Source organism: Clavelina lepadiformis, chromosome 9, assembly GCF_947623445.1.
Source record: "Clavelina lepadiformis chromosome 9, kaClaLepa1.1, whole genome shotgun sequence".
In the NCBI taxonomy this organism is placed as follows: Eukaryota; Metazoa; Chordata; class Ascidiacea; order Aplousobranchia; family Clavelinidae; genus Clavelina; species Clavelina lepadiformis.
The window spans coordinates 2,925,974-2,946,222 of record NC_135248.1 but is presented as its reverse complement, the minus strand read 5'-3'; the positions used below and the strand labels follow the sequence as shown (position 1 = coordinate 2,946,222).

At 39.1% G+C, this 20,249-nt stretch overlaps 2 protein-coding genes across 4 annotated transcripts; one reads left to right on the top strand and one right to left on the bottom strand.

Annotated features, from left to right (window-relative positions):
* Positions 1-544: 544 nt before the first annotated feature.
* LOC143471005 (F-box only protein 4-like) lies at positions 545-3,539 on the top strand. 3 transcript variants are annotated; one of them, XM_076969321.1, is made up of 3 exons: positions 545-912; positions 1,000-1,173; positions 1,306-3,539. In XM_076969321.1, the coding sequence occupies exons 2-3, from the start codon at positions 1,005-1,007 to the stop codon at positions 2,751-2,753; spliced, it is 1,617 nt and encodes a 538-aa protein (XP_076825436.1). In that variant the 5' UTR covers positions 545-912; positions 1,000-1,004; the 3' UTR covers positions 2,754-3,539. The 3 variants fall into 3 exon arrangements, with proteins under 3 accessions (XP_076825436.1, XP_076825435.1, XP_076825433.1); XM_076969320.1 differs by having other exon boundaries at positions 545-1,173; positions 1,309-3,539; XM_076969318.1 differs by having other exon boundaries at positions 545-1,173.
* Positions 3,540-17,288: 13,749 nt separating this feature from the next.
* Positions 17,289-20,060, bottom strand: LOC143471155 (uronyl 2-sulfotransferase-like). The gene has a single exon (XM_076969534.1). The coding sequence runs from the start codon at positions 19,517-19,519 to the stop codon at positions 18,512-18,514; it is 1,008 nt and encodes a 335-aa protein (XP_076825649.1). The 5' UTR covers positions 19,520-20,060; the 3' UTR covers positions 17,289-18,511.
* Positions 20,061-20,249: the final 189 nt, after the last annotated feature.

Here is a 20,249-nt window from a genome sequence, read left to right as displayed (position 1 = left end):
CTTGCTGAACAGCACATAACGACGGTAGCTTCTATAAATTTTATGAATATCCTACTCCACCCTTCTAATCGCACCGTTAAGGAATCGATCCATAACCAAACTGGCTCAATTTCAGCTAAAATTTCTGCAATATCACAAATACAATATCACGTTTTGTAACGGAATGTCTTTTCAGATGTAGTATTGTATTGGCAGGATTGGTAGTATTGACACTGCTAACGTTCCATCGCTTGTGCACCGCTGTAATATTCAGCTTACCGTTGCATGCTTTGGTGTCTTGGGCTTTGTGGCTTTGTGGCTTTTTTCCATGCATTAATTGTTTGTGGCCTATTTCTGTTTTACTACGCTGGAACAATGTTAGTACAACCCTTTTGATCCCTAAACTCAATGAAAAAATTAACGACGAGATGTACAGAAATAGTTTGTTTTTTTGCAACAAATGTATTGATTTAATACAACAACAATAGACATCTTACTTTCGTGTTGAATAAATGACGTAATCGCTTCCAACATCTTTCACTTTCGTCATAATCAATGATGTTGTTGGGGTATGATTAAGCTATTTATTGATGAATTCCACCAAGTTATGTCATTAATTTATAATTTAAGAGTTAGAGGCGTAGGTAGTATTAGTAACCAAACCTAACTCATCACAAGCAAGTTATGGTTATAGATAGGGTTATAGTTATAGCTTGGAATATATAGTTATAGTTTGGGTTATAGCTTGGAAACGTGAACAGTATTCAGTAAACACCTTCTTCAGTTTGTGTGCACAGCTTAGTTGTGCTTGAAAATCCTTGACATTTAAATTTATTTCAGCAGAAACTCACCATTATGATATTTGACTTCTCAGTGATATTACCGGTCACCATTGCTTATCTTTGACTGTAAGTTTTACAACGTTAGCAAGAGGTATGTCTACTTCTAGTGCACCAATGACTCGTCCTATGTCCGCGCACTTGGATTCACAACCGTCGTCATCAACTCAAATATTTCAAGGTTCAATGGGCCTTCATCAAAATAACTACAAGAATGGCCAGTTTACAAAGTCATGTAATAAAGTAAACGAAAGAACTATTGTGGAAGTTTTTCGAAACTTTCGTGATCAATGTATGTTGAAATTAAAAGATGGAATTACCATACCAACAGCAAAACCTAAATCACCCAGCAAAGGTATACATATATATATATATATTTATCTAGTTTTACTTTTGTTGTATTATGTCGTTCTTAAGCAGTTCAGTATTTTGTGAAGTTACAAGTTGTCAATTGCGATTGGTTGTATAATTACATGTTTTGTTTCAGTAGAATTACCAAAGGACAAGGAATGCCAAGGAAATGGAGATGTGCAAACCACTCTTGATACTCTAAGACTGGATGACTTACCTTTCTACTGCAAGATTGTTATTCTATCTAAGCTTGACACAACAGATATCCGACACTTGTCAGTGGCCAGTAGGCTATGGAGTGAGGTCTGCAGTGACCAGATTCTGTGGAGAGAGTTACTCTACAGGGATATGGTTACCTGGCATAGTATCGGTCACAAAAGCTATCCTTTGCAAGCACTGCGTGACTTTTGTGAAAAGTTTGATCACATTGAAAGCAAAGTGACCGTAACTGAAGACCTTAAAGACGTTGAGGATGGGATCCCAGCTGCTGCCTATGACCTTCATACAAGGCTATCAAGTAGGAAGAATATCAATTTCAAAGCACTTTATTTTCACACTTCCTATCAGCGGCATAAAGACATGCAGCTCTCTGGAATTTCACCACCTCTCCATGTTGACAAAAGCACAGAGGAAGAGAAAATGGTGGAGGATGTGCTTGTGCCAAGTCGAGAACAACTCGCATCCGGCCAGTCATTTCCTCGATTCCTTCGTAACTTGTGGCTTCGTATACGATCCGGAAACGGTGAGGTGATTATGCTTGGCCCTGGCATGGAGTCGCCAAACACAAGTAAAATTTTCAGACGTCTTTTATGGACAAGGCCTGATCTTTTGATCACTCAACGACTTCTTCCTGGAAGTCAGGATGGAGTCGGCTCTGGTGTTGAACTTGATTTCAAAGGCGAAAAGCGCTTTAACCTCATTGCTTTGTATTCTGGAAATCACAGAGACAGGGGACGGCGTAGTGGCCTTGAGCGGTTGCGCCAGAGCAATATATTGGAAGAAGATGCATCCCAGGAAACAACTGACGGGCAGCAGGCTAATGGAGCATCTGCTGATGATGTTAGCGTAGAAGTTGGATCAGCTATTCCAAATAAATCTCCAATGATTAAATTTCATCTCAGAGATCCAGTTTTTAATTTCCTGAAAAATCGAGAGGAAACATACCGTCTCATATATGTTGTCGATGCCACAAAGTCTCAGCCGTTGTCTCAAATTGCCTGCAATCGCCTTGAAATAAAGGCAATACTGGATGGAATTCGAAGCTGTGAAAACACTAAACTAGACTCAACCGAACCATCAGACCTTGAAAATCTTCCAGGAAATGGTGAGTCCAGCCCATCACATTTTTCATCATTCATTGGCTTCACTGGTCATTTCTCATCCAACAGTCAAGGCTCTCGCAGACCAGTCCTTGTATTAAGTTGTGTTCAGGATAAAACAGTGCCCAGAATTTCGTGTGTTGAGATTGCCTCTCTCCTGGATTTAGCCAGCGTAACAGATAGACCTTGGTATGTGCAAGATGTTACGGTTGATAATTTGACGGGTGTAGAAAATGGCTTAAACTGGTTATTTAAACAAATGTGATCTACTTGTGTCAATCTGTATGTGTTGCCTTTTGTTGCCTAACCCAGTCTCATACAGCATTATGTTCTTAATTTTTTTAGTTTCGTTATTTAAAATTGTTAACACAACACTTCTTAATAGTTGGTACTCACTGCATTACATTTTATTGGAAGTGTGAAGATTTGTGAAGTAGCCACTTGATGATTAAAACAGGGATGAGATGTTTGTTGCCGTCAACCATAGTGCAAAAATTAATAACATGAGCAAAATATGACCGTCTACCTATTTGAATGAGGTAGTATCATGTGTGATTCATATCTTATGTGTCATGGTTTTCATATATTACTGAAATGATTTTGTCAATGTATTGTGAGATTAAAACGTTTAAAACTGAGGTTACTAATTTGTTACGTTTTTTTATTTTTCTGAATTTTGTGATGTACTGCGACATTGTAGGCAATTACGATTTGGACTGGCCCAATGTCAGATTTTACATTTCTTTCATGAAAGTGTGGTCTGCCTAGTTTCCCAGCAAAGCAGTTTCAGGTCTGTTTTCACAATATTATTACAACCAATTGTTTGTTGTTTTCATTTCTTATAAACCTCAGCACACTTTAAGTTTGAATTCCATCATTTTTGGTTTTGACAATGCAACGCTAATATTTTAGGATAAGGTGTTTAGTAAAGATGGAAGTTGTACTTGTCGATTGCACTTGTTGTATATATTTACCTTAAAACTTCTTTGTCATATTTTTCTTTGCGGTTATTTCTTTAAAATAAACATTTATCATCTATGCATATATGAAATATGCCTTGTGTGATTGAAAATCCTATTTTTATTTCAAAGTGACCTTGGCAGTTTTTTTTAGCGAGGAATGTAGTTGTAAGTCTCTTACAATCGCGTTATGGCGTTGCAAACATGCTTTGTTTGTGTGGGTTTGGTGGCCATGCTAACCTACCATCTTTTACCACAATTGTGTTATTGCTATCATGTTTTCAAGCCCTTAGGGCTTTGCCATTTTTTCTCGTGACGCGACACCTTATCGAAAGACACTTTATCGAACGACACTTAATCGAACGACACTTTATCGAAAGACACTTAATCGAACGACACCTGATCGAAACGACACCTGATCGAAACGACAGTTGATCGAACGACACTTTATCGAACCGAAAGTTGATCAAACGACACTTTATCGAACCGACAGTTAATCAAAACGACACTTTATCGAACCGACAGTTCAAGCAAGATTTTTGCGTGTTTCTCAAACATTGAAACAATGGGTCATTGTGATGTTCAGTTATCTGTCCATGTTTGTTTGATAAAGTTGGATTTTGTAATTTTTGAGATATTGTGATATTTATATAATTTTGCTCTCTCTCCGCATTGAAGCGTATTACTCATTTACGCACCAATAACTTGACTAACTATTCTTTTTCGTTCTCTTTTCACAGCGGGGGCGCGGCGTAACAAGAAGAATTTATAGAAATGTGTCACTTTTAGAAATACCTAATTTACACTAAATTCACTTTCTTTAGTTTTACAATTATGATGTATACAGGAAGCCAGATGATGTTTCTACTAACCTGTAATAATCTCATCAGTCCACGACGCATAGGTTTCTAGTAATTAACGATTGCAAATGTGTGTGCGGGGTTGGCCACACCTAGTTTTTTTAGTAAACTCGCGAACCTGGTTAGGATAGGGTTAAAAGATCCACAATTTATTGAAACAACTGACGATATGCACTGTTAAAAGAACGACAATTTATTAAAAGAACTGACAACATGCACTGTTAAAAGCACGACAACTGACGAAGTGCACATTTCAATCGCATTCATTTAATTACAAGTTGTGTGCAATTGCTCGAAGATAACTTTTTATGTCCATATTTGTTGAGTCATAATTTTCAACTATGCTCTTCAGCCGTTGGTTGACAGCGTCGTAGCGCTTCTTCCGAGGTGGGCCATCGATTCCAGCACTCAATTGCTCAATTAACATTTCGTTGGAACCTTGTTCCTGCTTAATTTTTTTGACGAGTCTTCGAAGCGTCGGATGGGATAATGAGACACGCTTGCTGAACGCATTGTGCCATCCTTCAATGCTATTATTCGTTCGTGGAAGGTCATCTTGAACCCGGTGGAAAACATTCCAACACCGGATAGGAAATAGAGGTTGACGACGATTCCTGCGACACAATCGTCCAATCCAAGTAATTTCAAAATAGTCAATGTATTCAGACAAGTGCTGCTCATCGTCGTCACTGAACGTGGCCTCGAACCGTTGTACAACGTCGTCAGGCGGAACGAATGCCAGTGCCTGGAAGCATTTTATGCAAAGGGCGTGCTCTGCATCTTCATTGAACCACCGCTGCAGAGAGAGAGCCTGAATTTTCCGGAAGCTACATTGGCCAAAATGGAAAAGGCAGCCGAGAATTTCTGCCCGAGGGAAGCTGGAAGAAAGAGCATTATATGCTGCCATTTCAAAGTCTATTGTTACGGTTTCTGGGACTATTCCTGGTCGCTGTTGTTCCAATAAACAAAAGATGCGATTGTACACAGCTTCAGATTTGTTCTCGGTAACGGTGTATACGAGTGGCACCGTGCGATTTTCATCGACCAGCGCGTGTATCGTGTACAGCTGGTATCCAAGTGGGGCAACATCAAATGTACCGTCACAAAACCAATTAGCGCAGTTGTTCAGTATATCCAGATTCTTTTGAGATGCAAACATATAGAATTCGTTCTCATCGTCTTCCTCGATAACGAAGGCTTCTCCCCTCGGTGTCACGCGGAGTTCATCCATCAAGCCGTTTCCTTCTGGACATTCGCGCTTTCGCTGTATCATCCGCTTTAATGATGTTGCTTTAGGGAGAGCACCAGCGGTGGCTAAGGATATATCCTGCGTTTCGCTCTGAATAATGTTTGAGGTACGTTCATCTGAATTGACTGCTCGATTTCGCATGCTGGCTTGTGCTCTTGCAACTATAACACGTGCAGGGTTTGGTGGATGACTGTGTTCATGAAGCAAGAACCAGAACATTTTCTAAATAGGCGTCGGAAATGCGTGATCTTAGCTTGCTTTTCGTGAATTTCATTGTTGAAAATATTTGTTCACATGTGTACGTGCTACCAAGCATCGAAGCCATTTATTTTGCGCTGTCGGTCAAGAGACTACTTTCAAGAAGCTACTTTGTGTAAAAGTCAGGCAGCGACATGCCCCTTGCTATAAAATTTTGCCTTCAATTCCTTACTCTTTGTATCTATAATGACTAGTCTAGTCTACTGTACAGACAATCTCGTACTTAGTAATTCTCGTGCGTATTCTTGTGATATCTTATTAATATGTGGGCGGGCCGGCCGCCATGCGAAATCGAACACTTTATGATACAAATATAAAATATAGATATAAAATATAAATCGTCAACTTTATGATATATACATCACAATTCATTAATGCACACGATTACAAAGACCGCACATCACAATTCACAATGGCTCATTGTTTCAATGTTTGAGAAACACGCAAAAATCTTGCTTGAACTGTCGGTTCGATAAAGTGTCGTTCGATCAACTGTCGTTTTGATTAACTGTCGGTTCGATAAAGTGTCGTTCGATCAGCTGTCGTTTCGATAAAGTGTCGTTCGATCAACTGTCGGCTCGATTAACTGTCGTTCGATAAAGTGTCTTTCGATCAGCTGTCGTTTCGATCAGGTGTCGTTCGATAAAGTGTCTTTCGATAAAGTGTCTTTCGATAAGGTGTCGTAGTACCATTTTTTCTTGCTCGTTAACTGTTCGTGAGCATTTATTCTATTGTGCTATAACTACAACGGTTAGCATCCTAACCTTCGCTCCGCACAGTTAATGGCGAAAAAATGCAATAGACATACAATGTCTCTAATTCGGTACACTCGTCATTTACAGCAAACTCCATTATGGAGCAGTGTACAACCGTGACGCGACACCTTATCGAAAGACACTTTATCGAACGACACTTAATCGAACGACACTTTATCGAAAGACACTTAATCGAACGACACCTGATCGAAACGACACCTGATCGAAACGACAGTTGATCGAACGACACTTTATCGAACCGAAAGTTGATCAAACGACACTTTATCGAACCGACAGTTAATCAAAACGACAGTTGATCGAACGACACTTTATCGAACCGACAGTTCAAGCAAGATTTTTGCGTGTTTCTCAAACATTGAAACAATGGGTCATTGTGATGTTCAGTTATCTGTCCATGTTTGTTTGATAAAGTTGGATTTTGTAATTTTTGAGATATTGTGATATTTATATAATTTTGCTCTCTCTCCTCATTGAAACGTATTACTCATTTACGCACCAATAACTTGACTAACTATTCTTTTTCGTTCTCTTTTCACAGCGGGGGCGCGGCGTAACAAGAAGAATTTATAAAAATGTGTCACTTTTAGAAATACCTAATTTACACTAAATTCACTTTCTTTAGTTTTACAATTATGATGTATACAGGAAGCCAGATGATGTTTCTACTAACCTGTAATAATCTCATCAGTCCACGACGCATAGGTTTCTAGTAATTAACGATTGCAAATGTGTGTGCGGGGTTGGCCACACCTAGTTTTTTTGGTACTACGACACCTTATCGAAAGACACTTTATCGAAAGACACTTTATCGAACGACACCTGATCGAAACGACAGCTGATCGAAAGACACTTTATCGAACGACAGTTAATCGAGCCGACAGTTGATCGAAAGACACTTTATCGAAACGACAGCTGATCGAACGACACTTTATCGAACCGACAGTTAATCAAAACGACAGTTGATCGAACGACACTTTATCGAACCGACAGTTCAAGCAAGATTTTTGCGTGTTTCTCAAACATTGAAACAATGAGCCATTGTGATGTGCGGTCTTTGTAATGGTGTGCATTAATGAATTGTGATGTATATATCATAAAGTTGACGATTTATATTTTATATCTATATTTTATATTTGTATCATAAAGTGTACGATTTCGCATGGCGGCCGGCCCGCCCACATATTAATAAGATATCACAAGAATACGCACGAGAATTACTAAGTACGAGATTGTCTGTACAGTAGACTAGACTAGTCATTATAGATACAAAGAGTAAGGAATTGAAGGCAAAATTTTATAGCAAGGGGCATGTCGCTGCCTGACTTTTACACAAAGTAGCTTCTTGAAAGTAGTCTTTATCCCAGCTTGACCGACAGCGCAAAATAAATGGCTTCGATGCTTGGTAGCACGTACACATGTGAACAAATATTTTCAACAATGAAATTCACGAAAAGCAAGCTAAGATCACGCTCAGCTAATACACCGAGGGGAGAAGCCTTCGTTATCGAGGAAGACGATGAGAACGAATTCTATATGTTTGCATCTCAAAAGAATCTGGATATACTGAACAACTGCGCTAATTGGTTTTGTGACGGTACATTTGATGTTGCCCCACTTGGATACCAGCTGTACACGATACACGCGCTGGTCGATGAAAATCGCACGGTGCCACTCGTATACACCATTACCGAGAACAAATCTGAAGCTGTGTACAATCGCATCTTTTGTTTATTGGAACAACAGCGACCAGGAATAGCCCCAGAAACCGTAACAATAGACTTTGAAATGGCAGCATATAATGCTCTTTCTCCCAGCTTCCCTCGGGCAGAAATTCTCGGCTGCCTTTTCCATTTTGGCCAATGGCCAATTCCGCTTCCTTCCAAGAACGAATAATAGCATTGAAGGATGGCACAATGCGTTCAGCAAGCGTGTCTCATTATCCCATCCGACGCTTCGAAGACTCGTCAAAAAAATTAAGCGGGAACAAGGTTCCAACGAAATGTTAATTGAGCAATTGAGTGCTGGAATCGATGGCCCACCTGGGAAGAAGCGCTACGACGCTGTCAACCAACGGCTGAAGAGCATAGTTGAAAATTATGACTCAACAAATATGGACATAAAAAGTTATCTTCGAGCAATTGCACACAACTTGTAATTAAATGAATGCGATTGAAATGTGCACTTCGTCAGTTGTCGTGCTTTTAACAGTGCATGTTGTCAGTTCTTTTAATAAATTGTCGTTCTTTTAACAGTGCATATCGTCAGTTGTTTCAATAAATTGTGGATCTTTTAACCCTATCCTAACCAGGCTCGCGAGTTTACTAAAAAACTAGGTGTGGCCGACCCCGCACACACATTTGCAATCGTTAATTACTAGAAACCTATGCGTCGTAGACGATGAGATTATTACAGGTTAGTAGAAACATCATCTGGCTTCCTGTATACATCATAATTGTAAAACTAAAGAAAGTGAATTTAGTGTAAATTAGGTATTTCTAAAAGTGACACATTTCTATAAATTCTTCTTGTTACGCCGCGCCCCCGCTGTGAAAAGAGAACGAAAAAGAATAGTTAGTCAAGTTATTGGTGCGTAAATGAGTAATACGTTTCAATGCGGAGAGAGAGCAAAATTATATAAATATCACAATATCTCAAAAATTACAAAATCTAACTTTATCAAACAAACATGGACAGATAGCTGAACATCACAATGACCCATTGTTTCAATGTTTGAGAAACACGCAAAAATCTTGCTTGAACTGTCGGTTCGATAAAGTGTCGTTCGATCAACTGTCGTTTTGATTAACTGTCGGTTCGATAAAGTGTCGTTTGATCAACTTTCGGTTCGATAAAGTGTCTTTCGATCAACTGTCGTTTCGATCAGGTGTCGTTTCGATCAGGTGTCGTTCGATTAAGTGTCTTTCGATAAAGTGTCGTTCGATTAAGTGTCGTTCGATAAAGTGTCTTTCGATAAGGTGTCGGGTCACGGTTTTTTTAGTAAACTCGCGAACCTGGTTAGGATAGGGTTAAAAGATCCACAATTTATTGAAACAACTGACGATATGCACTGTTAAAAGAACGACAATTTATTAAAAGAACTGACAACATGCACTGTTAAAAGCACGACAACTGACGAAGTGCACATTTCAATCGCATTCATTTAATTACAAGTTGTGTGCAATTGCTCGAAGATAACTTTTTATGTCCATATTTGTTGAGTCATAATTTTCAACTATGCTCTTCAGCCGTTGGTTGACAGCGTCGTAGCGCTTCTTCCGAGGTGGGCCATCGATTCCAGCACTCAATTGCTCAATTAACATTTCGTTGGAACCTTGTTCCTGCTTAATTTTTTTGACGAGTCTTCGAAGCGTCGGATGGGATAATGAGACACGCTTGCTGAACGCATTGTGCCATCCTTCAATGCTATTATTCGTTCGTGGAAGGTCATCTTGAACCCGGTGGAAAACATTCCAACACCGGATAGGAAATAGAGGTTGACGACGATTCCTGCGACACAATCGTCCAATCCAAGTAATTTCAAAATAGTCAATGTATTCAGACAAGTGCTGCTCATCGTCGTCACTGAACGTGGCCTCGAACCGTTGTACAACGTCGTCAGGCGGAACGAATGCCAGTGCCTGGAAGCATTTTATGCAAAGGGCGTGCTCTGCATCTTCATTGAACCACCGCTGCAGAGAGAGAGCCTGAATTTTCCGGAAGCTACATTGGCCAAAATGGAAAAGGCAGCCGAGAATTTCTGCCCGAGGGAAGCTGGAAGAAAGAGCATTATATGCTGCCATTTCAAAGTCTATTGTTACGGTTTCTGGGACTATTCCTGGTCGCTGTTGTTCCAATAAACAAAAGATGCGATTGTACACAGCTTCAGATTTGTTCTCGGTAACGGTGTATACGAGTGGCACCGTGCGATTTTCATCGACCAGCGCGTGTATCGTGTACAGCTGGTATCCAAGTGGGGCAACATCAAATGTACCGTCACAAAACCAATTAGCGCAGTTGTTCAGTATATCCAGATTCTTTTGAGATGCAAACATATAGAATTCGTTCTCATCGTCTTCCTCGATAACGAAGGCTTCTCCCCTCGGTGTCACGCGGAGTTCATCCATCAAGCCGTTTCCTTCTGGACATTCGCGCTTTCGCTGTATCATCCGCTTTAATGATGTTGCTTTAGGGAGAGCACCAGCGGTGGCTAAGGATATATCCTGCGTTTCGCTCTGAATAATGTTTGAGGTACGTTCATCTGAATTGACTGCTCGATTTCGCATGCTGGCTTGTGCTCTTGCAACTATAACACGTGCAGGGTTTGGTGGATGACTGTGTTCATGAAGCAAGAACCAGAACATTTTCTAAATAGGCGTCGGAAATGCGTGATCTTAGCTTGCTTTTCGTGAATTTCATTGTTGAAAATATTTGTTCACATGTGTACGTGCTACCAAGCATCGAAGCCATTTATTTTGCGCTGTCGGTCAAGAGACTACTTTCAAGAAGCTACTTTGTGTAAAAGTCAGGCAGCGACATGCCCCTTGCTATAAAATTTTGCCTTCAATTCCTTACTCTTTGTATCTATAATGACTAGTCTAGTCTACTGTACAGACAATCTCGTACTTAGTAATTCTCGTGCGTATTCTTGTGATATCTTATTAATATGTGGGCGGGCCGGCCGCCATGCGAAATCGAACACTTTATGATACAAATATAAAATATAGATATAAAATATAAATCGTCAACTTTATGATATATACATCACAATTCATTAATGCACACGATTACAAAGACCGCACATCACAATTCACAATGGCTCATTGTTTCAATGTTTGAGAAACACGCAAAAATCTTGCTTGAACTGTCGGTTCGATAAAGTGTCGTTCGATCAACTGTCGTTTTGATTAACTGTCGGTTCGATAAAGTGTCGTTCGATCAGCTGTCGTTTCGATAAAGTGTCGTTCGATCAACTGTCGGCTCGATTAACTGTCGTTCGATAAAGTGTCTTTCGATCAGCTGTCGTTTCGATCAGGTGTCGTTCGATAAAGTGTCTTTCGATAAAGTGTCTTTCGATAAGGTGTCGTAGTACCATTTTTTCTTGCTCGTTAACTGTTCGTGAGCATTTATTCTATTGTGCTATAACTACAACGGTTAGCATCCTAACCTTCGCTCCGCACAGTTAATGGCGAAAAAATGCAATAGACATACAATGTCTCTAATTCGGTACACTCGTCATTTACAGCAAACTCCATTATGGAGCAGTGTACAACCGTGACGCGACACCTTATCGAAAGACACTTTATCGAACGACACTTAATCGAACGACACTTTATCGAAAGACACTTAATCGAACGACACCTGATCGAAACGACACCTGATCGAAACGACAGTTGATCGAACGACACTTTATCGAACCGAAAGTTGATCAAACGACACTTTATCGAACCGACAGTTAATCAAAACGACAGTTGATCGAACGACACTTTATCGAACCGACAGTTCAAGCAAGATTTTTGCGTGTTTCTCAAACATTGAAACAATGGGTCATTGTGATGTTCAGTTATCTGTCCATGTTTGTTTGATAAAGTTGGATTTTGTAATTTTTGAGATATTGTGATATTTATATAATTTTGCTCTCTCTCCTCATTGAAACGTATTACTCATTTACGCACCAATAACTTGACTAACTATTCTTTTTCGTTCTCTTTTCACAGCGGGGGCGCGGCGTAACAAGAAGAATTTATAAAAATGTGTCACTTTTAGAAATACCTAATTTACACTAAATTCACTTTCTTTAGTTTTACAATTATGATGTATACAGGAAGCCAGATGATGTTTCTACTAACCTGTAATAATCTCATCAGTCTACGACGCATAGGTTTCTAGGTTACTCTCGTACTTAGTAATTCTCGTGCGTATTCTTGTGATATCTTATTAATATGTGGGCGGGCCGGCCGCCATGCGAAATCGAACACTTTATGATACAAATATAAAATATAAATCGTCAACTTTATGATATATACATCACAATTCATTAATGCACACCATTACAAAGACCGCACATCACAATGGCTCATTGTTTCAATGTTTGAGAAACACGCAAAAATCTTGCTTGAACTGTCGGTTCGATAAAGTGTCGTTCGATCAACTGTCGTTTTGATTAACTGTCGGTTCGATAAAGTGTCGTTCGATTAACTGTCGTTCGATAAAGTGTCTTTCGATCAGCTGTCGTTTCGATCAGGTGTCGTTCGATAAAGTGTCTTTCGATAAAGTGTCTTTCGATAAGGTGTCGTAGTACCGTGTACAACGTACATGCTTCGGTGTGAGCGTGGATGTTTTCACCGAAACTGGACAAAATAAATTAACGTTGATCCGCGATTTTATATTTCAGAGATTTTAGTCGAGTGTCCATTAACTTCGTGACAAACGAAAAGATGACGTCTTATGCAAAACAGCTGCGCTGGAGCCAGGAACGATGGAGATCGAATCCGGAGTGCAAGTTTTTCTTTCTCGGACTATATTACGCTGACACCATTTTTCGATCTGCGTTAGTGACGTCATTCTTCCATAATTTGATACGTGTGACATGATAAATGAAGCACTTGCGTCAACTAGAGACCAACCCGCGCTTTGTGTGTTCGGCTAGAGATTTTATTTCCAGTTCAATGCAATGATGGGAAGAACTCTATAGATTAAACTCCGTTTTGGTGCAAATAGGACAGATGCCTTTCTAAGCTTGGTTCTACAGTAACTGACGGAGGTGATGAGCGCGTGTTTTATTAGTTTGTGCACGGGTCAAAGCTCAAACATGTTATTTGTGCGCAACGTCACTTTTAATCGAGTTTCAAATGCACAAAAATGTTTGGCTGAGAAACGAGTTGTCCCGGTATATAACCGATAAAAACCGGCACTTGCTCCATTGTGACGTTAACATTCGTAAAATTGCTTGGTACTTGATCTCTGTTCTTGTCAATGAATGTTAGCATCAACTTATGTACATATTTCAGTTTTGTTTTTAAATGTATACTCAGTGAAAAAAATTTCCTAACCTGGTTTGCACGCATTAACCAACATATCACAGGTCTCGAGGCTAGGAGTGGGTTCGATTCCAGAATTGGTCTCTTCATTGAGTATGATCTAATCTTGATAGCAAGAAAGTATAAATACAAATCAACGATGTCTATCTCGATGTCGATGATATCTGAACGAGCGTTGTAGGCGTTCAACCATCAATAATTTGATGTTCCCACTACCCTTCCCAACATTCTGTGATTTAAACCCCGTGCCAGGGATAAAAGATAAGTTCCAGATGAGCACTATTTAAAAATTTCTCTACTTTCTGAGCGAAGTGTTAATTATAACGAGATTTGAGGGGGGGAAGTCATGGCGCAGTGGGAAAATCGGAGGACCTGCATAGACAAGTCTCAGGTTCAAACCAGTCACCCAGCAAGCCGCGGAGCGGCTAGCCAACAACCGCTAACCCAGCCTAATCCTAGAGACCTAGAGGATTAAATGCCGCGAAGCGGTCGGTCGAGGCGCGCAGCGCCGAGTCAATTAATTACCTTTTGTTCAAAAAAACTAAAACTGAGACACAAACAAAGTATAACTGCTATGTTTTCACATGTTGCTACCCGCCTACCTGAGTTTTTCGTAATGAACACTACTAGTTTTAGTTGGTACCTGCTAGTTTATCCTAATGAACAGTGGACAAGTGGGATCGAGCGAGTGAAGCTCTCCACACAGTAAGAGTGGAGACGATTCTGATTTCTGAGTGCAATTGGTCGAGCAGTGATTAACATAGAGTTGGACTTCTATGAAGGAGTTAGTGAATGAAAGCAAATTAATTAAGTCTTACCTGCTATCATCATTGATCTCGGAGAACCTTTCACGGAACAAGGGCGAATTGAGGTTGGAATCGAACCCGGAACCTCTGCCTTTGAGCGCATGCGCTTTAGCGTGCTGCGCTATTAACATTACTGAAAACTGTGTTGATAATATGCAAGATGTTCTGGCAAACGAAAGCAATAAACAAAACCTAAAGTTTTGATACTTACGAACAGATCATGTCGAAATAATTGAAAAGTCGTGTAATAATTAAATATCAACAACGGCTTATGCGGCACCCGCTCCATCTCCCAGAGCAAGCGGGTTCAAAACCTTACCCAGCCTCTTTTCGCCGCCTCTTCTTGCGAGATGCCTATTGGTGTATAGGTGAATATTATTCCGTTTTAAACCGAACAAAACGACCCTGTTTTATTTTGCTTTTTACATTTAGCTTATAGTGCAGCTAGCTACAAACGCTTATTCATTTTGTTGAACTTATAAAGATTTAAACAGAGTCTTTCAAAGATTGAAAAAACGTTTCACTACATTTTCTTGCAACGTGCAATGCTTCTGTACTTTTTAAAATACTGCAGAAAAAGCTGTTTACATATATGTTAAATTTTATTGACATTTCAGACACATTCACAACATCCAAGAGAGCTGGCAAAGTATACTTTTGCAGATCTCCGAGTAAAAGATATTTACGAAAAACAACCTAAAAACATTAAAATATTTTTCTGGGAATTTGACATCAACCATACACTGGGAGCGTAATAAATACTTTACTTTCATCCAGATTTTCTTTGGTCACCTCCTTTCTCTTTGAATCTCATCTGAAAAAAGTTGGACATAGGAAGCTAAACATTGTAAACAGCATATGCAATAGTCACAATAAGGCTAGGAAACTTACTTCAAAAAACATAATCACTGTACTCTGTTCCACATCAAACAACATCATGTGGTTTGTTTAACAGCAGCTATGAGATTTCTAGAAACAAATTCTTTTTAAAACCAAACACTTTTATGGAAGTGAACACAGTGTCCGGCAGTTCCTAGTGGTGTAGCGCTTCTCCAATTTAGTAGAGAATAACGAAAACCAGTTGCCAAATGAACCTATACTCACATGTGGTGCTTAGCGCCGCACAGACGTATCACATGCCACTCTTGACTTCTAAAGTTTTGTTCCTCGCGGCGCATTTCTCGCATTCAATTATTTCTTATTGTCGTACTTTACAAGTGCTTGTGCTGTACCGCTCGATGCAGAATCTTTACTCTTTCCTTTGGCGGAAAAAACGCTATACTTGAGTTCGTCTTCTAAAGGCGTTGTTTGTCTGTAATTAGTGCTGGTAGAGGACAGGCAGTCTTTATGAAAGTCAGGTCATGTCGTGTTTAATTAACGCCGTCAGAAACGTGATCCACCAACCAGAGATTGCTGCACTGGTGACCAACTGACCACAAAGCTCTGCATGCTCGGCTAAAATGAGGTCAAAAGGACACAAATCAGCCTGCAACTTAGTCCGACAAGGATCCACGCCTGCCAGCAACTGCGACGAGGAGCTACTGCTGAGGATTTCGCATCACACATTTGCATTTTATTTCTTTTTCGAATGCGGCTTGTTTCTACCCCAAGCGTAATCTGCGGGGGACTAGTGAGGCGTTCGCCGCCGAATTTTTTATGAACCCTGGTACCAAGGGGGCCATCTTTGGGCGTGCTCGAACTTGGACATGTTGTTATCCTTTTGTCTATGTCACATTCCAAACAAATTATCAATAAAATGTATAAAAATCTTACAGGTTTGTCAGTAGGTTATATTATATGGAAATAAATCTGCAGCAATCCCTTCATCGCAAATAAGTATTTCAATTTTGAAAAGCTCTGTTTTGAGCATCGAATTTTGTGATGGGAGGTGACGTCCGATGTAATTTTCCTAAGCTGGAGCTAATGCTCGGTACTGTAAAGGGTATTAACATAGGGTTGCCATACGTCAGGATTTTCCCTGACATGTCAGGGAATTTAATGTTCAAATCTGCGTCAGGGAGAAATGCTAAAATGTGCTTAAAAGTCCGGAATTTTTTTAATTGTCTTTTAGTCTAAGTTTTTCTAGGTTGCCACCTTTTTTCCAACTTTTTCTAGGTCGCGAACATTCTCAGCTCGTCAAAACTGTGTGCAACTCCTTTATGACGTAAGTTGTTTACTACCTTTTAAGATGAGCAGCATTAGGGTCTGGCTTATTCTAGTCGTTGAAGTCGTTTATGGAATGTTGCATCAGTGACGAAGAATTTGCTACACTGCCAACACATAAGAAATGGTGCAGGTATTTTCAAAAGTCAAAAAACGCTGAATGTCACTCAGAATTACCAAGGGTTGCCCAGTTTATCTTTGCTGTGGCGCCATACAACGCAAATGTTGAGCGGGTGTTTTCACTGATGCAGAGTCAGGTGGACAAAAGAAGGAAATAAGATGACCATTGAAACAATGAAAGGAATTTTAAAAGTTCAGTTCAACTTCAAAAACATGTCTTGTGGGGAATTTTATGTCTTTCTGAAGTCCAACAAGAGCTTGTTGAAAAATATCAGATCTTCGGAAAAGAACGATTGGTATGAGGGAGAGTAGAGTATTGTTTATAAACTGCTATACGTTCATTACTTGTAATTACCTTAGAGCGTATTTTGTAAAAATTCTGTGTTAATTTTCGTTTTCATAATGTTACAGTTTAAAAGAAAACTTGCATTCGTGTATTGTAAGACAACAATTCTTTGCTGTTTTTGTATTGTTTCGTGTTTATCACAAAAAAGCAATGGCGGCAATGTACTCTGGTAATATTTTAAAATTAGTCAATGCAACTGAGGCAAATTTGTCAGGGATTGCGCATAATCAAATATGGTCTCCCTATATTAACAGCAATGTCTGAGTGTGTATTAACGATAGAACATGGGCATACAGTATTCAATTAACAAACAATAGAAAATTAATTTCAGCTTAAGCTGACAAATTTATCCCTATTGCGCAGAGTGCCTAATTCGTCACAATAATACCGCTTCTTCCAAAAACTCGACTATTTTTTTCCAAAGTTAAAAATCAATCTAATAACGTAAAATGCGTAAATCATAGTAAATTAACAGGAATAAAACGACAATAAATTTTTTCTTGAGTAGTTCATAATAAAGGTTCATAACAAGGATTAATGCATGCCTATAACCAGGTTTGCCATACCGTCCTTATTTTAAAGGTCCGTGTCTTAGAAAATATTTTTGTCCTTTTTTCTAAGAAATGTCCTTATTTTCACTTGCGTCCTAATTTTCGTCTTATTTTTAGGGCAGAGGTTCGTATTTTGGGCATTTTGACACCTTTAGTATACCACTTTGTACGAAAGAGATACTGTACCAAAATTAAGAACATGCAGATAGTGTCTCGTTTTTTTAGGAACTTTGGTTGCTTTCTCTGATTGTGCACTGTTTAAGGTGGTATTCTTCTTTCGTTTCCTAGTCGTGCTTATTTTTGTGTTGAGACCGACGGCAACCCTGCCTATAACGTTAGCGGCGTTAACAATAATAAAAACTATCACACATAATACACAAGTTATAGTCTTGAGTATTGATATACTTTGATTCTCGACGAAACGATTACTGTTTTCAGAGTACAGAATAGAGCTGCGTTTGGTAGACTGTAAAATCACAGACTGTCAGTATCAGAACTAACGTATTTAGCGCTGTAGTACGAATGACGTAATTCGGAAGTAATTAAAACGGGGTCGCGCATACTAAACACGGCCAAAATATAGTACAATACATAGAATGTTGATAAACACACGAAATAACGCACAAATAACATTCTGATATCATCATATCTGCACGAGAAGTACGTAGGAATAAGGACTAATTATGACAATTAGCACAGCTACTTACTACATTGGGATTTAAGATTTTACTTTACGCGTTACCGTTTGATTGCTCAGTTGAGTGAAAAAAACTAGTAGGCCTTAGAATAAACCTCACTTATGCCTACATTTGATTTAAACAAATGGCACAACTGTAACAGCCCAAGAGGCAAATGCTGGCACATTTATACAACAGTTTAATGAAAGGCAGGTTGTTTGTTACGTAAGTTTTAGCAGACTTTTGGTAGCGTTGAACCGCTGAGCTATAAATTCATAAAATTGGTATTCCAATGACATTCGACTTTTGAGAAGTTCATACGCTTTAGGTGTTATGGCGTCCTTTTTTAGAGTTTTTGTTTTCTCATGTGAACGATTTTGCAACCTCATTGCAATTTCGGTTCCTCCAGCAAAATATCCTGGAAGCAACCTTTCAAACACTTGTAAAGTTCCTTTGAAGTCTTCCAGAATACCAACAAAGAGGTAGTGTCTTTCCACATTTGCAATGGCCTGCTGTAAACTTTCATTGGAAGGGTGTTGACACATCTCATCTTGGCCACAAAAATAAGGCACAATGTACCACAGCTGTTTAGTTGAGCATTCTAGATGGTTCTTAATTATGCAGTCATTGATGTTCATTTCCTTGTTTTCAGAGCTTTTCCATCTAACATGCTCAAGGTTTAGCGAGTTGGTAAAGTCATTGAAGCGCTTGTAATGAAACTGTGAGGAAAACCGTTCAATAGGATCACGTACCACGTTTATGTATGTTGGATTTTCCAAGCCATACTTTGTGAAGTCAATGTAATGAATATGTCTGGCATACAAGGATGGCGTCCACAAATCGTAAATGAATTTGGTCTCACGAGCCAGTTCAGATGGCGGTGGCCTTTTTAAGTTGTTGACAGGAGACTGATAGAAGCAGAAATTGTTTTTCCACTCCAGATGGGATATTATCTCCGCCAATGTTCGACTTCCACACTTAGTCACCCTGTTGTATAGTATTCTGTTGGGGATGTAGTTGTCATTGATAATGCGGTGGTACAGCCTGGTGGATACCTGGGGAGTTTTTCTGGCTAAATGTGAAGTCACACTAAAGCTAAAACTGAATGGATTTTTTGGCAAATAGAACCAGCTATTACCAATTAAAACTACACTTGTGATCAAAAATATAATAGAAATATGCGACCACTTTAAAAATGGCATTTTTGATGTTCTAAAATAATTCTTCATCCTACAAAAATTTTTACAAGAAAAATTTACAAAGCATTAGTACAGACCAATCAAATGAGAGTAGAGTCTTACGTGTTCTTATAATTTAAGTTAAGGACCCAAGGTTTAAATCTTCCTGCACTAGCTTTCGCTGTTTGCTGATCTTATATTACTACAATAATATAAAGTATTGTATCCAAAACTTTGCACTGCGATGAAACAACAGCATGATATCGACAAACCAACAATAGTTGTTATCTAAACCAAAACCAACTAGTGGGCAAGTGATCATTCACCCTCTTCATGAACTGCTATCGTGTAACTGTGACATGACGGCTGCAAAAACAGAACACAATTAACAAGATGTAGCCTATTGCATGTGGAAGGAAGTTAGGTTTATGTTACAAAGGAGCTAAATTTCTTCTATTCCGTGACAGTTATTTGGAAGTGGAATTTCTTTCTTAGTACGGGAAGTAATGGAACTCCAACAATGTTGTATAACGGTTGCAATTTAGACCGCCACACGAAGAAAAGAAGTAAAGGGAACGTCTTTTATCCAAATACTTATTACCGCGAAGAAAAAGCCCAATAAACAACTAATGTTAAAAAACATCTCTAACCCTTCGATACAATATTTGCACAACATTTAAGACTTTTATTTTAAAGTTTAAATATTAAACATAACGCCCAATCATTAAGCATTTGGTAGAAATTTAGCAACCACTATAATCCTTTTGCCAACTTCGGGCAC

What these genes read in the sequence shown, in the direction of transcription:
- LOC143471005 (XM_076969318.1), top strand. Translation starts at nt 915, where the DNA reads ATGTCTACTTCTAGTGCACCAATGACTCGTCCTATGTCCGCGCACTTG. An exon ending in ACCTAAATCACCCAGCAAAG is followed by an intron (nt 1,174 to 1,305) that starts GTATACATATAT and finishes GTTTTGTTTCAG; the next exon opens with TAGAATTACCAAAGGACAAG.
- LOC143471155 (XM_076969534.1), bottom strand. Translation starts at nt 19,519, where the DNA reads ATGAAGAATTATTTTAGAACATCAAAAATGCCATTTTTAAAGTGGTCG.